At 27.0% G+C, this 15,492-nt stretch overlaps 2 protein-coding genes across 3 annotated transcripts in view; both read left to right on the forward strand.

Moving 5' to 3' along the window:
- The first annotated feature begins 2,999 nt into the window (after positions 1–2,999).
- LOC136085306 (uncharacterized) lies at positions 3,000–3,974 on the forward strand. The gene has a single exon (XM_065806601.1). It carries the CDS (start codon positions 3,000–3,002, stop codon positions 3,972–3,974), a length of 975 nt encoding a protein of 324 aa, XP_065662673.1.
- Positions 3,975–13,069: 9,095 nt separating this feature from the next.
- LOC100213404 (autophagy-related protein 2 homolog B) overlaps positions 13,070–15,492 on the forward strand; it is a 92,847-nt gene continuing 90,424 nt past the window's right edge. For both annotated transcript variants that reach the window (XM_065804892.1, XM_065804893.1), the window contains exons 1-2: positions 13,070–13,283; positions 14,343–14,511. In XM_065804892.1, the coding sequence (XP_065660964.1) occupies positions 13,116–13,283; positions 14,343–14,511 (337 nt within the window). In that variant the 5' untranslated portion in view covers positions 13,070–13,115. The remainder of the gene's footprint in view (positions 13,284–14,342; positions 14,512–15,492) is intronic.

Below are 15,492 nucleotides of genomic sequence, written 5' to 3' on the forward strand. Positions count from 1 at the left end.
GACTCTCTGAAAATCGCAAAAGTAATTCCTATTTTTAACACAGGAGATCTGATTAATATAACAAATTACAGACCTATTTCTGTTCTTCCAGTTATTTCAAAAATTTTAAAGAATAATGTATAACAGAATGAACACATACCAAATTACCAATAAACTCTTTTATAAAAATCAGTTCGGTTTAAAGAAAAACAGATCAACCAAAGATGCTATTCTGTAATTTACACGTTGTATTAACGAATCTTTCAAAAATCTAAATTTTTGAAAGATTAGTTAATACAACGTGTCAAAAGTTTTTAACAAGTCAATGAGAACACTTGGTGTTTTCATTGATTTGTTAAAAGCTTTTGACACGGTTAATCATAAATCTTTTGCTTAAAAAACTTGAATGCTATGACATAGCAGGTAAAACTCTAAGTTGGTTCAAAAGTTATTTCTCCGACCGAATTCAATTTGTTTTTAACAAAGATTCCCGATCTCAAACATTAATGAACATAACATATGGTGTCCCACAAAAATCCATACTTGGACCACTTCTTTTCAATATATATATATTTTTTTTTAACCAAGCATCCAAATTAAAGACTACAATTTTTGCAGACGACACAAACTTGTTTCAGTCACATGAAAATATAAACATGCTTTTTAATAATATGAATCGAAAACTTGAAAAAATGTTCTTTTGGTTCAAAAAAAAAAATTACTATCTTTAAATATTGAAAAAACAAAAATGGATACTTTTCTATCCAAACTAAAAAAAGCAGATACTGCATATAAATATACCTGATCTTTTTATTAATCATGTCATCCTAAAAAGAGAAAAAATGATAAAATTTTCGAGAGTTTTTATTGAAAAAAATCTGTCTTGGAAATCACGCATCAATAATATTTTTAACAAAGTTGAAAAAGGCATTGGAATTCTATACAATTTTAGCATTACAGAGTGCAGCAATGCATAGTTATTTTCAACAAAAAGCAATTAACATAATTATATTACTCTTTTATTCATTGTCATATAAATTATCCAAATATTATATGGGGAAGTACACATAAAACTAAACTTGAATCTCTTTATCGGCATCAGAATAAGGCAGCTCGCATAATAAATTTAAAAAAATCGTTTTTCGAACTCTGAACCACCTTTTAAAGAAAAAGACCCCTTAAATTTTATCAACTAAATGTATTTAATGTTTTGTGTTTTATGTACAAATGTAAAGAACTTACGTCCCCCTATGTTTTAAACCTTTTCTTGCAAAAATAAACAAGCTCAATTTTGCATTTTTCTCTGGAATGAAATAGTACGACCTAATTTTGTTTTTTCATCTGAATTGACCTATTCCTTTTTCAAACAATCTATTAAAAAAATTGCTTTTTTTAAAAAAAAACTTCTTGATTTTTTAAAAAATATTTTCAGTTACCATACTGCATATTGATTGGTTTTGTTTTATTTTGAGTTTTACTTATGAAGTATGTACAGTATTTATGATATATTTAGTGATTATGTATTTTTTAATCCATTTATTTAACCATAAAATATGAAAATTTACAATAATATTTTATAAACTCGCATAAACTAGGTTAGGTGTTATATAGTTAAAGACTAGTTAATGGAGTGACACCTAAAAAAAACATGATAACTTTACTAAAAATTATAACTAAAGATAAAAACTACCGTAAAAATAATTATTATAAAGTTTATAGCTATGACAGAAATTATTAAAATAAACATAATATTAGCAAAAATTAGGACAATAACCATAAAACTATTACTACAATTCAATCACTATCACTATCATTATAAATAATATTATTAAGATTTATAAAACAAAGGTAAATTAATGATAAAAGTAATATGAGTAGTAGAGTTAAAAAAGACAGCATATAATAAAAGTAATAATAGTTTTATAAATACAGTAATATAAAAAAAGCAATAAAAAATTAATATTCATTAAATATATACTTAAATAAAAATTTCTTAATTTGGTTTCGATTGAGAAGAAGAACGTTGATAATTAAAGGGTATTTAGTTAAAATCTTTTTTTTTTAATAAATGGTATTATTTGGTTCCAGTAATTTTGGTATATATTTATTTTATATAGTATATAGGGTAAAGTGAGGTTAACTGGGTACAGGTGTTAACTGGGCCACTGGCTGTTCATACTTCTGCAGTTTGAATACACCGCTTTTATTGATGTTTCCCAAACGATCCACTAAGTGGCACTACTTGCTGCTGATTTTGAATGCAAATGGCAGCCATTTTAAAATTTTATTAAGCATTTGTTGTTCTTGGAAGTCACATGTATTGTTTTACTGCAGCGTTAGAAAGTTGATAGAATCTGTGTTTATCAAGTTTTGTGAGTTTTAATAACTGATTTCTGAACTTTAATATAGTGCCTATTTGAATAATTATCACAAATTACGCAAATATTTAAAATACTGGTAAGTTTTTGTAAAAATATGAATTTTGATATAGTGGGGTTAAGTGGGCCGGCTATTCATGTGGTTATATGGGACGGCCCACTTAACCCCACCAATGAAAAATTAATTTAATATAATCATTTAATTAACATTTATATCAACTAATTATGTTTTTTTTTTATTCCAGTTTATAAATAAATTAAATTAAAATGCCCCGTCAACGTCAACGTACCACAACGCACAGATCGTATTCCATTGATGCTTTAAAAACGGCAACTGAATAAATTATAAAAGGAGAACTATCGATAAGAAAAGCAGCGGCCAGTCATCAGATACCAAAAAATACATTAGCCAGGTATGTGCTCAAAGTTAAAAATACACCTGATGGAGTTAAGGTTAATTTTCGACCATCAAATGAACATTTACTCGTTTTCAACTCAAGTGAAGAATTGCTATTGAAAAAATATATTCAAGATGCAGTCAACATGCACCATGGACTTTCATTTACCCAAGTTCGTCGCTTAGCTTTTGAGTTTGCCATAGTAAATAACAAAAACGTGAAATGTAATTGGACAGAAGAAAAAATGGCTGGAATAGAATGGCTGCATTCATTTATGAGACAACAGAGTTTGGCGCTAAGAACCCCCGAACAAACTAGTCTTAGCCGTTGCACTAGTTTCAATAAAACTAATGTTGGAGCATTTTTTTCAAATTTAGAAGGTGTTATTAACCAATTTAATATACAAGCACAAGACATTTTTAACTTAGATGAGACTGGTCTTACAAGTTTACATAAACCAGTAAAAGTTTTGGCTTTAAAGGGGCAAAAGCAAGTTGGCCAGGCAACATCAGCTGAACGAGGTGTCTTGGTTACAGCATGTTGTATTGTTGGAGCTACAGGAACTGCAATACCTCCATATTTGCTGTTTCCCAGAGTGTTTTTTAAGGAACACATGATTAAAGGCGCACCTGTTGGAACAAAAGGTGCAGCAACAAAATCTGGATGGATGATTTCAGATATTTTTATTGATGTCCTCAAACATTTTGTCGATCACGTAAGACCTACAACAGACAGTCCAAAGTTGATATTATTAGACAACCACGAGAGCCACTTAAGTATTGCTGCGTTGAATTATGCAAAGACTAATGGCATAATGTTGCTGACCTTCCCTCCGCACTGCAGCCATAAGTTGCAGCCTCTGGATGTGAGCGTATTCGGTCCCTTAAAAAAACACTACAACAGAGCCTGCAATGATTGGATGACAAACCATCCTGCGACTCCAATCACAATTTATGACATAGGAGAATTACTGGGGACTGCTTTTCCGTTAGCATTTACGCCAAGGAATATTTCCCAAGGGTTCAAAGCAGCAGGAATCTACCCATTTGATTCCCAAATATTTACAGAAGAAGATTTTTTAGCTGCAACAGTTACAGATAGACCAGATCCAACTGTTTCAGATACGACCATTGAATCGACAACATTACCCTCAACATCAGTATCAACCACTATAGAAATACCAACCTCACTAACTGACTGTCAACTTATTTCTCCGTAACAAATACGACCATTCCCTAAAGCCGGAATGCGTAAAAATAACAGAAAACCAAAGCAGAAAGGAAAGTCTGCTGTTTTAACGGATACTCCAGTCAAACGGCAATTGGAAGAAGCTGCACAAATGCGTGCAAATAAATCTAAGCCTAAGTCCATTGCCCCAAGAAAAGAAAAGCGTAAAGAATTAATAGAGTCCAGTGACGAAGGATCATCAGAAGTAGAGTATGCCGATTCTTCATTGGATATTTCAGAATTATCTTCTGGAGAAGATACGGATGATTTTAACCAGCCCATAACCGTCGATGATTTTGTGCTTGCTATGGTGCACGGAGCTAAGAAAAAGTCTAGCAGGCACTATATTGCCAAAATAATTTCGAAAACGCAAGATGGTTTTAGCGTTAAGTGGCTGAAAAATCAAAATAGGACAACAAAATTTTATATTACAGATGAGGAGCTGACCTTCGTTCCTGCATCCGATATTGTTCGAAAATTGCCAACTCCTCTATTTCACGGAGAAACGGGACGATTCGCCAATTTATATTCCTTTCAATTCGATTTTTCCAATTATTCCATTGTTATGTAAACATAGTGCTTTATTAATGTTTAATAGTTGAAATATTCATACAATTTTTTCACATCGAAGGTGTATTTTTTCACTAATTTGTGTTTTTTTTATTGTATAATTTTATTGTTATCACGTTTATTTTGTTTATTAATTCTATCTTTCTTAACTAAATATATTATCAAAATAAAAACTAATATTATTGTAGTTTCACTAGTATGTACCCAGTCAACCCCATAGGGTGGCCCAGTTAAACCCGTCACTGTGGTTAACTGGGCCACGGGACACATGTCTAAAAAATGCAATATTTACAAGGCCACAGCATATATTAACTAATTCATTTGAATTTATTAGATGGAATATTAATATTCTCATAGTTATGAACAGAAAAAATATGGAAAAGCAGTAATTTGTTACAATTACATCACCCAAAAAAAACTGTACCCAGTTAACCTCACTTTACCCTAGATGTTTTTATTGTAGAAGAAAATAGAGTTTTGTTAAGTGCTTCGTGATAAGGTCATTACGATCTTCTTGAAGTCCTCCCCGTATAATATTATAAATCATATTGTAAATAATATTATACGGCAAATAAAATAAATAAAAATAAAAAATAACCATAGCATCTTCGAAGTTTACTTCAAAAATTTTAACACGCTCTCTGACATAACCAGAAGTACCAGAGACTAGAGGGGAAGCTGAACCAATATTTTTATAGTCCAAAAAGCATATTTGTATATTCCAATTAAAAAAAAAATGTTTCCAAAATGTCAATACATGTTTTGTAATCTATCACATGAGAAACTAGTGTAAAAACATATATTAATTTATTCCAAGCTGTATCAGCGTTTTAACCATTGTATTACGGGTAAGGGTATTTACCCCCTCCCTTCCTTTCTGTCCACTTTTACCATAAAAAAAAAAAAAAATTAAAATTACAAAGAGAAAAAATTTGAAACAAAAATTGTAGTGAAAATGTTTTTTCAAAATTTAACGTATAACCTACCCAAAATATTATACATTTTAAATTAATGAATTAAAAATAATCTTAATATCGTGCAAATAATAATTCAAAAACTGATCTTGTTTTGGTATATATATGACTAAGTGTTGTATTAGGTGACCTTCCATGTTTCCATCGCTGAATCGTATACTGTTTAACTATCTATATTGTGTAGTTGTGGTTTTGAGGTCTCTGTTTAAAATGTCTCTGTAATATAAAAGATTAAAACATCTCTTACACTGTATTTAAAACATTTTCCATTGGTATTAGACAAAGAGAAATCATGTTTATAAGTTGCTTATCAACAAAGCATAAATTTATTGCTGATCATAAAATATTTGCGATGAGAGGATTTTCCAAAAAATGTTTAGATTTGCAAAACACTAGATTTGCAATTTTGAACTGTTTTTTACAAAAATGTGTAAACTTTAACATTTTATTGTTCTATTAGTTTTAATAAAAGTGAAAACCGTTGTAGTTTGGTTTGGTCTAAAGAATTAACAAATTTTTTTAAATCACCTTCAACACCTTTAAAACTTATCTTCCACCTTGCCAAAACGATTTCTAACTGCTATAAAGTCATATCTAAATAATTGAAAACTTTCAGACTTTAATACTGAATGATGTAAAGTGGCATAAAAATTATCTCATTATGAATTTTTCACCACGTTTCACAAACTTTGGTAAAAACTCAAAAAATTGTTAAATATATTTTACTTTTATAAAATCATTTGAAAAGGGGAATAAAATTAATTACAAGATAATAAACAAAGCAGGTTTTGATAACAAATAAATGTTACCAGTTTTCACCTATTGCACAGTGGTCCAGAAATGTCACTTTTGAGGCAAAAATCATCTTTGCCGATTTTGAAGCTAAAGAGCTAAAATTTTTGGTGTTCATTATACTCTGGCCAACAATAACTATCATTGTAATATCAGTTGTCATACCTCTAAAAGACACATCAATAACACGAAACCAAGGACAAAGAAAAAAACGAATAATAAACATGTGATACGTATTTCATATTTAATTTTCAACTTTCTATTAACTATAAATAGTCACCAGCATGCATGAAACATTTTTATTGAATGAATAAATATCATGCATGTGCAGAACACCATGAACACATAGCGTAATAGCTTACATTTAACGTACTTATTTTAACATAATCATTTTTGGAATACCTTTTAGTTAAATACTCTCTGGAGAAGTTACACATTTATTACATCTTAATAGGTTGCATAAACATGTAGAGTAGCACACCAAGGACAAAAAGTAGACAAAATATTTGACACAAGGAAAATACCAAGGACAAAAAGTAGATACATAACAATATTTAAATTAATTTAATAATTTCCATGATTTACGGTACACTTACGAATATTATTATGTAGAATAAACAAACTCTAAAATAACACACCAAGAACACATGACATAACATGTGACATACTTTTTGCATTTACATTTATTTTTAGATCTATATGATAAAACTTATTTCCATAATACTGATTTTAAGTTTGACTTTCTGGTCGATTAATAAACAAAATCATTAAGGACACATATTTTATAATTACCTAGACATGAATATTTTATGCATATGGGAGCACAACAATAACATACGACTACTTAAAAAGAACGCACTATTTTGGTTTTACACTGAGATTATAAATAAAAATGAATTGTCTTTAGTATTTATAAATTTTTTTTTTTTTACTAAACTGAGCTATTTAAAAATACATAATTATAAAAGGTTTGATTTTTTAAAAAACAGAAATAAAACGGGTGTCAAATCCCTACTTAAAAAATAAATGTGCTAATGTAAACATGCAGCTTTTTACAGATTTCTTTAAATAAAGTAAATCTATTTAGGACCCAAATTATCAATACTACAACTAAGAATACAATAACGAGTATAATTGTATTAAGAAAATTACAAAAGAAGGTCTAAACATTCTGATGGAATTTTTATTTTCTAGTAAAATGTTGTCGAAAATTTTTAACATCTTTGTTTCTACTTTCCTGGGCTTCTTCAGATAAGAGGCCAATTGGAACTGACTTGTCTCTTACAACCTGGTGTGATTGGACAGTCATCTTGTGCACTCCAGCAAGCATAGGATACCATTTAAAATGTGCTACATATGTCTTAAATGTATCTTTGCAATATATTTCTAGTTTATCTGGATCAATTGGGTGCTTACAGGACAATACACAAAGAACAATAAAAAATCTTTTAACAAGATCCTTATCAATTCCAAGTATTTCAGTAAACGTTTTATGGCTTCTAAATGCCCTTCTTGCTGTGTTTCAATCATTAGATGTACCAAAGCCATCACTTTTTGGTACATCAACAATAAGTCCGAGTGTATCTTTTATTTTTTTCTGAATTTCTTTTTTTAGATTTGCAACTTTTTTTTTTCAGGAGTGTTTGCATTAAAAAATCCGCAATCATTGTATCCTGCTCTTCTTCTCTGTCCAATATGTAACAGACATTCAAAACAACGAATCCAGAGATGGAGAGTGCGAATTCCAAGGTCCGAAGACATCTAATTTGGTTGTCTTTGTAAGCCATTACAAACTCATTTATTTTTTTAGGACTTAATCCACATATATTGCAAACTTGATAAGAATCACTTAATGGAGAAAGAAGAGTGGAAACTTTCCCATCAATCATGATTTTGAATGATGTTGAGAGATCTTCAAATGATTTTGAAGGTGCACCTCGTTGTACATTTTTTATCATAACTTGCTGTTGAGGTTCGTTTACAATAAATTCCATATTTAACCATTTCTCGTAACAATTTATAAACCTTCCTTTATGTCTACCTGTTTAATTCCATTTCTTTTTAAAGTTTTCCATAAATTTTTAGGTTAACCTCATCTCATTGTAGTTCGGATAACATTGAGAAATCAATATACAAACTTTGGTTTTTGCTTCCTTATTAATTAAACTTTCATATTTATTTTCATAATTTCCTCTAATTAAGTAATCGAAAATGTCTTTATTTCTCATATTTAAAATTAGTTTCACCGCTAAATAACTATTGAATATTATAGTTTTGATTATTTTGTTTATTTAATTTTGTTTATTTTATTCGATTTTGTTTTATTTATGTCTTGTTTGGCCCGCTTTTATACTTTTATATTCCGCTATTCATTATCACGGTTGAAACTCATTAAAAAACATCGGGAGTGAGAGGGGGAGCCGCATTTTAATTTAAGCACAACATGTTTGGAATGACCCTATAGATATAAAAGCAAACAAAAGCAGCCAAAACTTTTCCAAAAATTTTCTATAAACAATACATTTTCAAACGCAAAAAATTTTAAGGTGTGCAAACCAGGGCAAAAATTTTCCTGGTTGATCAAAGTTTTATTTTCAAACAATTTATAATAAAAAAGTAGTAAACATACGATTAATTGTGACTTTTTTATAAAATTGTATATTTTGAATTATCTTATATTGATTTTCCATATTGTATAAGAATATTAAAAAAAAAATGATTATCTATGACATCAGCAGGAGTTACATATATATTTATATATATATATATATATATATATATATATATATATATATATATATATATATATATATATATATATATATATATATATATATATATATATATATATATATATATATATATATATATATATATATATATAGAGAGAGAGAGAGAGAGAGAGAGAGAGAGAGAGAGAGAGAGAGAGAGAGAGAGAGAGAGAGAGAGAGAGAGAGTTATTGTAAATGTTATCGGTGACGGATCCAGCATTATTTGGTCTTTAAGATATATAACTTTCAGACATGGAGCAAACTCAAAGCATTTATAGGTTTATACTTATGTCAAACAATAATGCTTTGCAAAAAGTTGCGATGATTGTAGGCTTGTAGCACAAAAGCCAAAAAATTTTTCCCCCTCTGCCCCAAACGTGAGGGTAACAAGTTGATAAAATAATTTTTTGCTATTCTCAACTAAATTTATATTCATCGATAAATTTTAAAAATATGTGTACAATTTATATGCCTTCAAAAATAATTATCATCTTAAGTTTGTAACTCCCTCAAAATAAGATAATACTATGAAACTTACATTTTGGTGTATAAAAAATGATTATTCAAAAATGTACTTTCATTGATTTTATAAAATTTCTCTTTCAATTTAATGTGTCTGTAAAATTCAAACTCCAATTTCCATTTCTTTTCGCTTTAAATTCAATTTAAACGTCGTGAATTCTTCTTTCAGGTAAATTCGGAGTATACATATGGCCTAAATTTATCTTCCAGTTAAATTCGGTTTGCGCATATCGTCTAAATTCTTCTTCCAGTTAAATTCGGGTCTTGAAAAGTTGACTTCACCGGTTCTTAGCTGTGAAAGCCCGACAAAGAACAAACAATGAAATGTTGCTATGTGCTGTCAATATTATTAAAGAGTATTATTGCTATAGGTTCCACTTTGGCTCCACTAGATAAAACAGACCGTTACGATCGAGTATAAAAAGTTTAAAGACTGATTCGATCTAGTGACGGAACTGGTACTGGTGATCAGTATAAAACCGATTAAAGAGATTGATTTAAACTTGGGCTAAATTCTCTCTATAAAATAAAATTGATTGTTCTTTGATCTCTAACGCGTTTACCTATAGCGATGCTGGCGTTTACCTGTAATGGATACCGTTGTTCCGTCTTTCCAGTTAGCGAATCGAAAGTAATTTTTAATTAAGTTATCTTAAAACTGCGCTCAAAAATATTGCAGATCCCCGTCTTTTTCATGTTTACGATTTCGATAAAAATTGTCATAACACGAGAGATAATTCACCAGCATTCTTGATATTTTATAAGTGTTATTAGGGAAAATGTTTGCTGATCTTATACCTTTTTAGTTAACACCTTTTTTAATGCCAGAAAAGAAAATATTTGATTTCAACTATTGATTACGCGAGAGAACAAATGTGTAAGGTCTACCTACTATCAATCTTCAGTTGATTATAAATACAAAATAATTTTATTTTTCCATTAGATCCTATTCCGTGGATAATACAATAGAATACACATATATAAGTTGAATAATAAGTATGTGTATGTGTATACATAAACCTTTATAATGGGTATAATTATTTATCCATTTCACATACACATATAGTTTCTTCATTTTACATTGGCAATGTAATAGTTTTAGTAGATAGTATTTTGCAATGTAATAGTTTTAGTAGGTAGTTCACGTAATAATGTATATATAATAATTTATTTATTAATAATATGATTTTATTTATTATTTTAGAAAAGTAGACTTGAATAATAATGAAAATTTTTTTTGGTTTGTTACTTATTGTTAAAGTTATATTATTAGAAATAAATAAGATATATAATTGTATATAATATAAAGTATAATATTAACAATATAAATCTAATAAATTTAAAAGCATAAAACCTAAACATCCTAAAAAATCATGGGACAAATTACTCAATGTTTCGAAAAAAGTACAGTTTTTTAAAAAAATATTAGAATAATCTTTGTGTATTAGATTAAAGTATTAATTAGAAATTGAGAAATTTATTATCAACTAGTAGAATCTTAAGTTAAATAAACAAGGTATATAAACTAACATAATAAAAAACTATTTGAGAGTCATAGAACAAATTTTTACTTGGGCAATATATAATATGAGCTGAAAGATATATTATGCACTATAACGAAATAGAGTAATGTAATAAAGTACCAGGATATAGTAGTTATTCTTTTGTATATTGTAAAACAATATTTAAGATTATCCATAATATTTTTTGCAAGATTTTTATTCACAAACACCACAACGTGAATTAACAAATATCAATGTATTTTAATTAACAAAAAAAACTTGTATCAATTCTTTAGTTCAGTTTATTTTTGAAAAAGCTAACTAACAGTTTTTTAATAGTATTTTATTTACAAAACATATATTTTATATAGTAACAAGTAGTTACTATTTAACTCTGCTTAACTTTTATGACCCATTTCCTGTATCATTAATAAATTAACTTTTGAAATAAACATAGATTTGTCTTAATCAAAAAATGCCAGCCTGAAATTATTACATAGAATTTAACATTTTAGTATTTTCTAAAGCTTTGTAAAACTGTTTTAAGTTTTCCAAAACTTTCAGGAGTTTTCTCAACTTCTTAATTTTCCAGAAACATTTAAAACTTTCTAGATCAATTGAAAGCTATTATATATATATATTAAATATATTATATATATATTATATATATATATTAAATATATTATATATATATATATATTTATATATATATTATATATACATATATGTATTGTATATACCTGTGTATATATATTATATATATATTTATATTATATATATATATATATTATATATATATATATATATATTAAATATATTATATATATATATATATATTATATATATACACATATATGTATTGTATATACATGTGTATATATATTATATATATATTTATATTATATATATATATATATTATATATATATGTGTATTATATATACATATGTATATATATATATATTATTTATATATATATATATATATATATATATATATATATATATATATATATATATATATATATATATATATATATATATATATATATATATATATATATTTAAAAACCAATATTACTGAGACACGAATCAATGTCTATTAATTATAAGATAAAAGTAAAAAAATATTTTTTGATTTTGATGAGATCTTGAGGGTCCTCTTTGGAATTTAAATTCTTGACAGGTCCTAATATTTTTGAATTTTTTTTTTCTAAACCATATCAACCTTGGACTCAAAAAAAGCAGAAAAAAATGCTTGTTTCATAAATAATAATTTTATTAAAAAAATTTTTTAGGGAAAAAAATACTACCTTAAAACCCCCGTTTTGTTGAGGACGGGGGTTTTTAATGAAAAAAACAACTCTACTTTTTTAATTTTAATTTTTTAATAAAAACAAATATTATTTTCAAAATCAGCATATTATTTTGCTTCTTTTAAGTATCAAGTTGATATAGTTTAGAAAAAAAAAATTTAAACAATATTAGGACCCATCAAAAATTTAGAATCCAAAGAGGAACCTCAAGAACTTATCTAAACTAAAAAAAAAAGAGTAAGTTCTTTTTTCACCAAAAGATATTGATATATATATATAAATATATATTAAATATATTTATAAATATATATTATATATATATATATGTATATATATATATATATATATATATATATATATATATATATATATATATATATATATATATATATATATATATATATATATATATATATATACAATATATATAATATATATAATATATATATATTGTATGATATATATATATATATAAATATAAATATATATATATCATATAAATATATATATATATATATATATATATATATATATCATTATCAAATTGTTTTCGGTTTTATTTGGTGTTAAGATTTTTATTATATATCACGATTATCAATTTTATAATTTCGAATTAAATAATTTAGTTTGCTATTATTTTTTTAGCTTGGATAGTTTAAACTCTCCAATATGAATAAACTTAATTAGAATGCCCTGGTATTTTCCATGGTCCGAATCAATAAAAAAGAGAGCATGTCGTTATCTATTGCAGCATTATTTAGGGGATTTCTTGAAAGAAAAGTTGGACTTGGATCAATTAACTGTTGATTTATATAATGGTAAAGGAACTGTCACCAACATACTCCTAGATGTTTGGGTGTGTTTTTTAGTATCTATTTGATATCTATTTGTATATAAATATTTTGATATAATAAAAATAAATATAAGTATTATAAAAAACTTTCTTTAGAAATGTAAAAGCATTTTTTAAGTTGTTATTATTGTGTGTGTGTTTTTTTTTAAAGATTATGATATTTAATATGCTTTCTTATTACAAAGTTTAAGTAAAAAAGTTTTTTTTTAAGAATGTTTTTGCTTTTGTTTTTTAATTTTTGTATACTGTTTTTAAAAAAAATGTAAATTCACCTTCCCAAGGTCGAGAGGGCCACTACAGACAAGGAGGCTACTTAATTGTGGTTATAACCCTCTCTCAATTCTTTAACTTCAAAATACGAACCTTGGCAAACAAGGCCGCTGCTTGGAAAAGCAAGTTGAGTGTGGTACTATCAGGGATGTGGTGGAGATCAAACTCGGAACCTCTCGCTTATGAAGCAAGCGCTCTACCACTACACCACTACCGCATAAATACTATTATAACCATACCCTATAAATACTATAACTACCATTAGCTCAGTGGGGTGTACATAAATTAACTGATTTATCTAGCCATAGGTGCAGTGGAGCGGATATTCAAACATCGGTTTATCCACCCATAAATAAATCATACATTGACTTTATGATCTATCTAGCCTTTGGCTAAGGCTGCAGTGTATTAATACATGTATGGAGTACATTAACTGATTTATCTAGTTGTAGGCTATCATATTTAATGTACATTTAATGTATGTACGCTCTGCATTTTTTTCAACCAAATGCATTTTCTCCTGTTAACCTGTTTTTGAAGATCAGGGCCGAGTATTTAGTAAATAATATAGATTCAATCAATTCATACCAATTGTTAGTTGATATATGCTACTATAAGTAATATAAATCTTATTATTAATTAAAAGCTTAACTTATTTGATGCATGTTTTTTAATGTTGTTTAATTTTTTATTTAATAAATAAATTTATAGCATAAGCTGTAACGTAATATTAATATATTATTTACATACTTGAATACTTTTTGCTAAATAAATGTTTTTTAACTTACTCAGGCTTTGAATGAAATGCTCGCTAATGCTGGTGTGGCATTGGAACTTGTTGATGGTTTTATTTCTAGCATCTCAGTTTCAGTACCATGGAAAGCATTATTGAATGATAGTTGCGAGCTAGAAATACATGGCTTAAATCTTACATTTGTTCAAAAGCAAAAGATGAGCGGAGGTTAGAAATTTTTTTATAGTTTACTGATTTTCTAAAGGTTTTTAAATACAATTGTTTTGCTTTGTTTAACATTTCATTTATAAAAAAATTTATCTTATATTGATTATATAAGGATTTAGTAACCTTTAAGATTATCCAGTAAATAATAAAAATACCATATGGTCACCTCTTTGAAAATGATTCTGTAAAATCTCCTAGTTGTGATCCTCTAATTTAGTTAAAACTAGTTGTTTTGCAAGAAAAAAACTGTTTACTCAGTAAGTAGTTGTTTTTGACCTAAATATTGTTTACAAGTAAATGTAATTTTATTTTGATTTATTAAGACTTTTGCTTTATATGGAATTAAGTAAATAATTTTTAAATAAAGTAGAAATATGGATTTTCATAAGAAATAAAGGAAAGAATCTTTTTAATAAATAATAATTTAATGAAGAATCTCCTCTTCACCAGTATTGCCCATTTTCAACTTTTTTTAATGTCAGTAAACAGTTCAAGCCTAAAATCTGTTATCAGGAGTGATACAAGGAAGCTCATAAAGTAGAAACTAAAATGTGTTATCAAGCGTAATACAAGGAAGATCATAAAATAGAAACTAAAATGTTTTATCAGAAGTAATACAAGGAAGATTATAAAATAAAAACTAAAATGTGCTATCAGGAGTGATACAAGTAAGATCATAAAATAGAAACTAAAATGTGTTATCAGAAGTGATACAAGGAAGATCATAAAATAGAAACTAAAATGTGTTATCAGGAGTGATACAAGGAAGATCATAAAATAAAAACTAAAGTGTGTTATCAGAAGTGATACAAGGAAGATCATAAAATAGAAACTAAAATGTGTTATCAGGAGTGATACAAGGAAGATCATAAAATAAAAACTAAAATGTGTTATCAGAAGTGATACAAGGAAGATCATAAAATAGAAACTAAAATGTGTTATCAGGAGTGATACAAGGAAGATCATAAAATAGAAACTAAA

Source organism: Hydra vulgaris, chromosome 09 (assembly GCF_038396675.1).
Source record: "Hydra vulgaris chromosome 09, alternate assembly HydraT2T_AEP".
Taxonomy (NCBI): Eukaryota; Metazoa; Cnidaria; class Hydrozoa; order Anthoathecata; family Hydridae; genus Hydra; species Hydra vulgaris.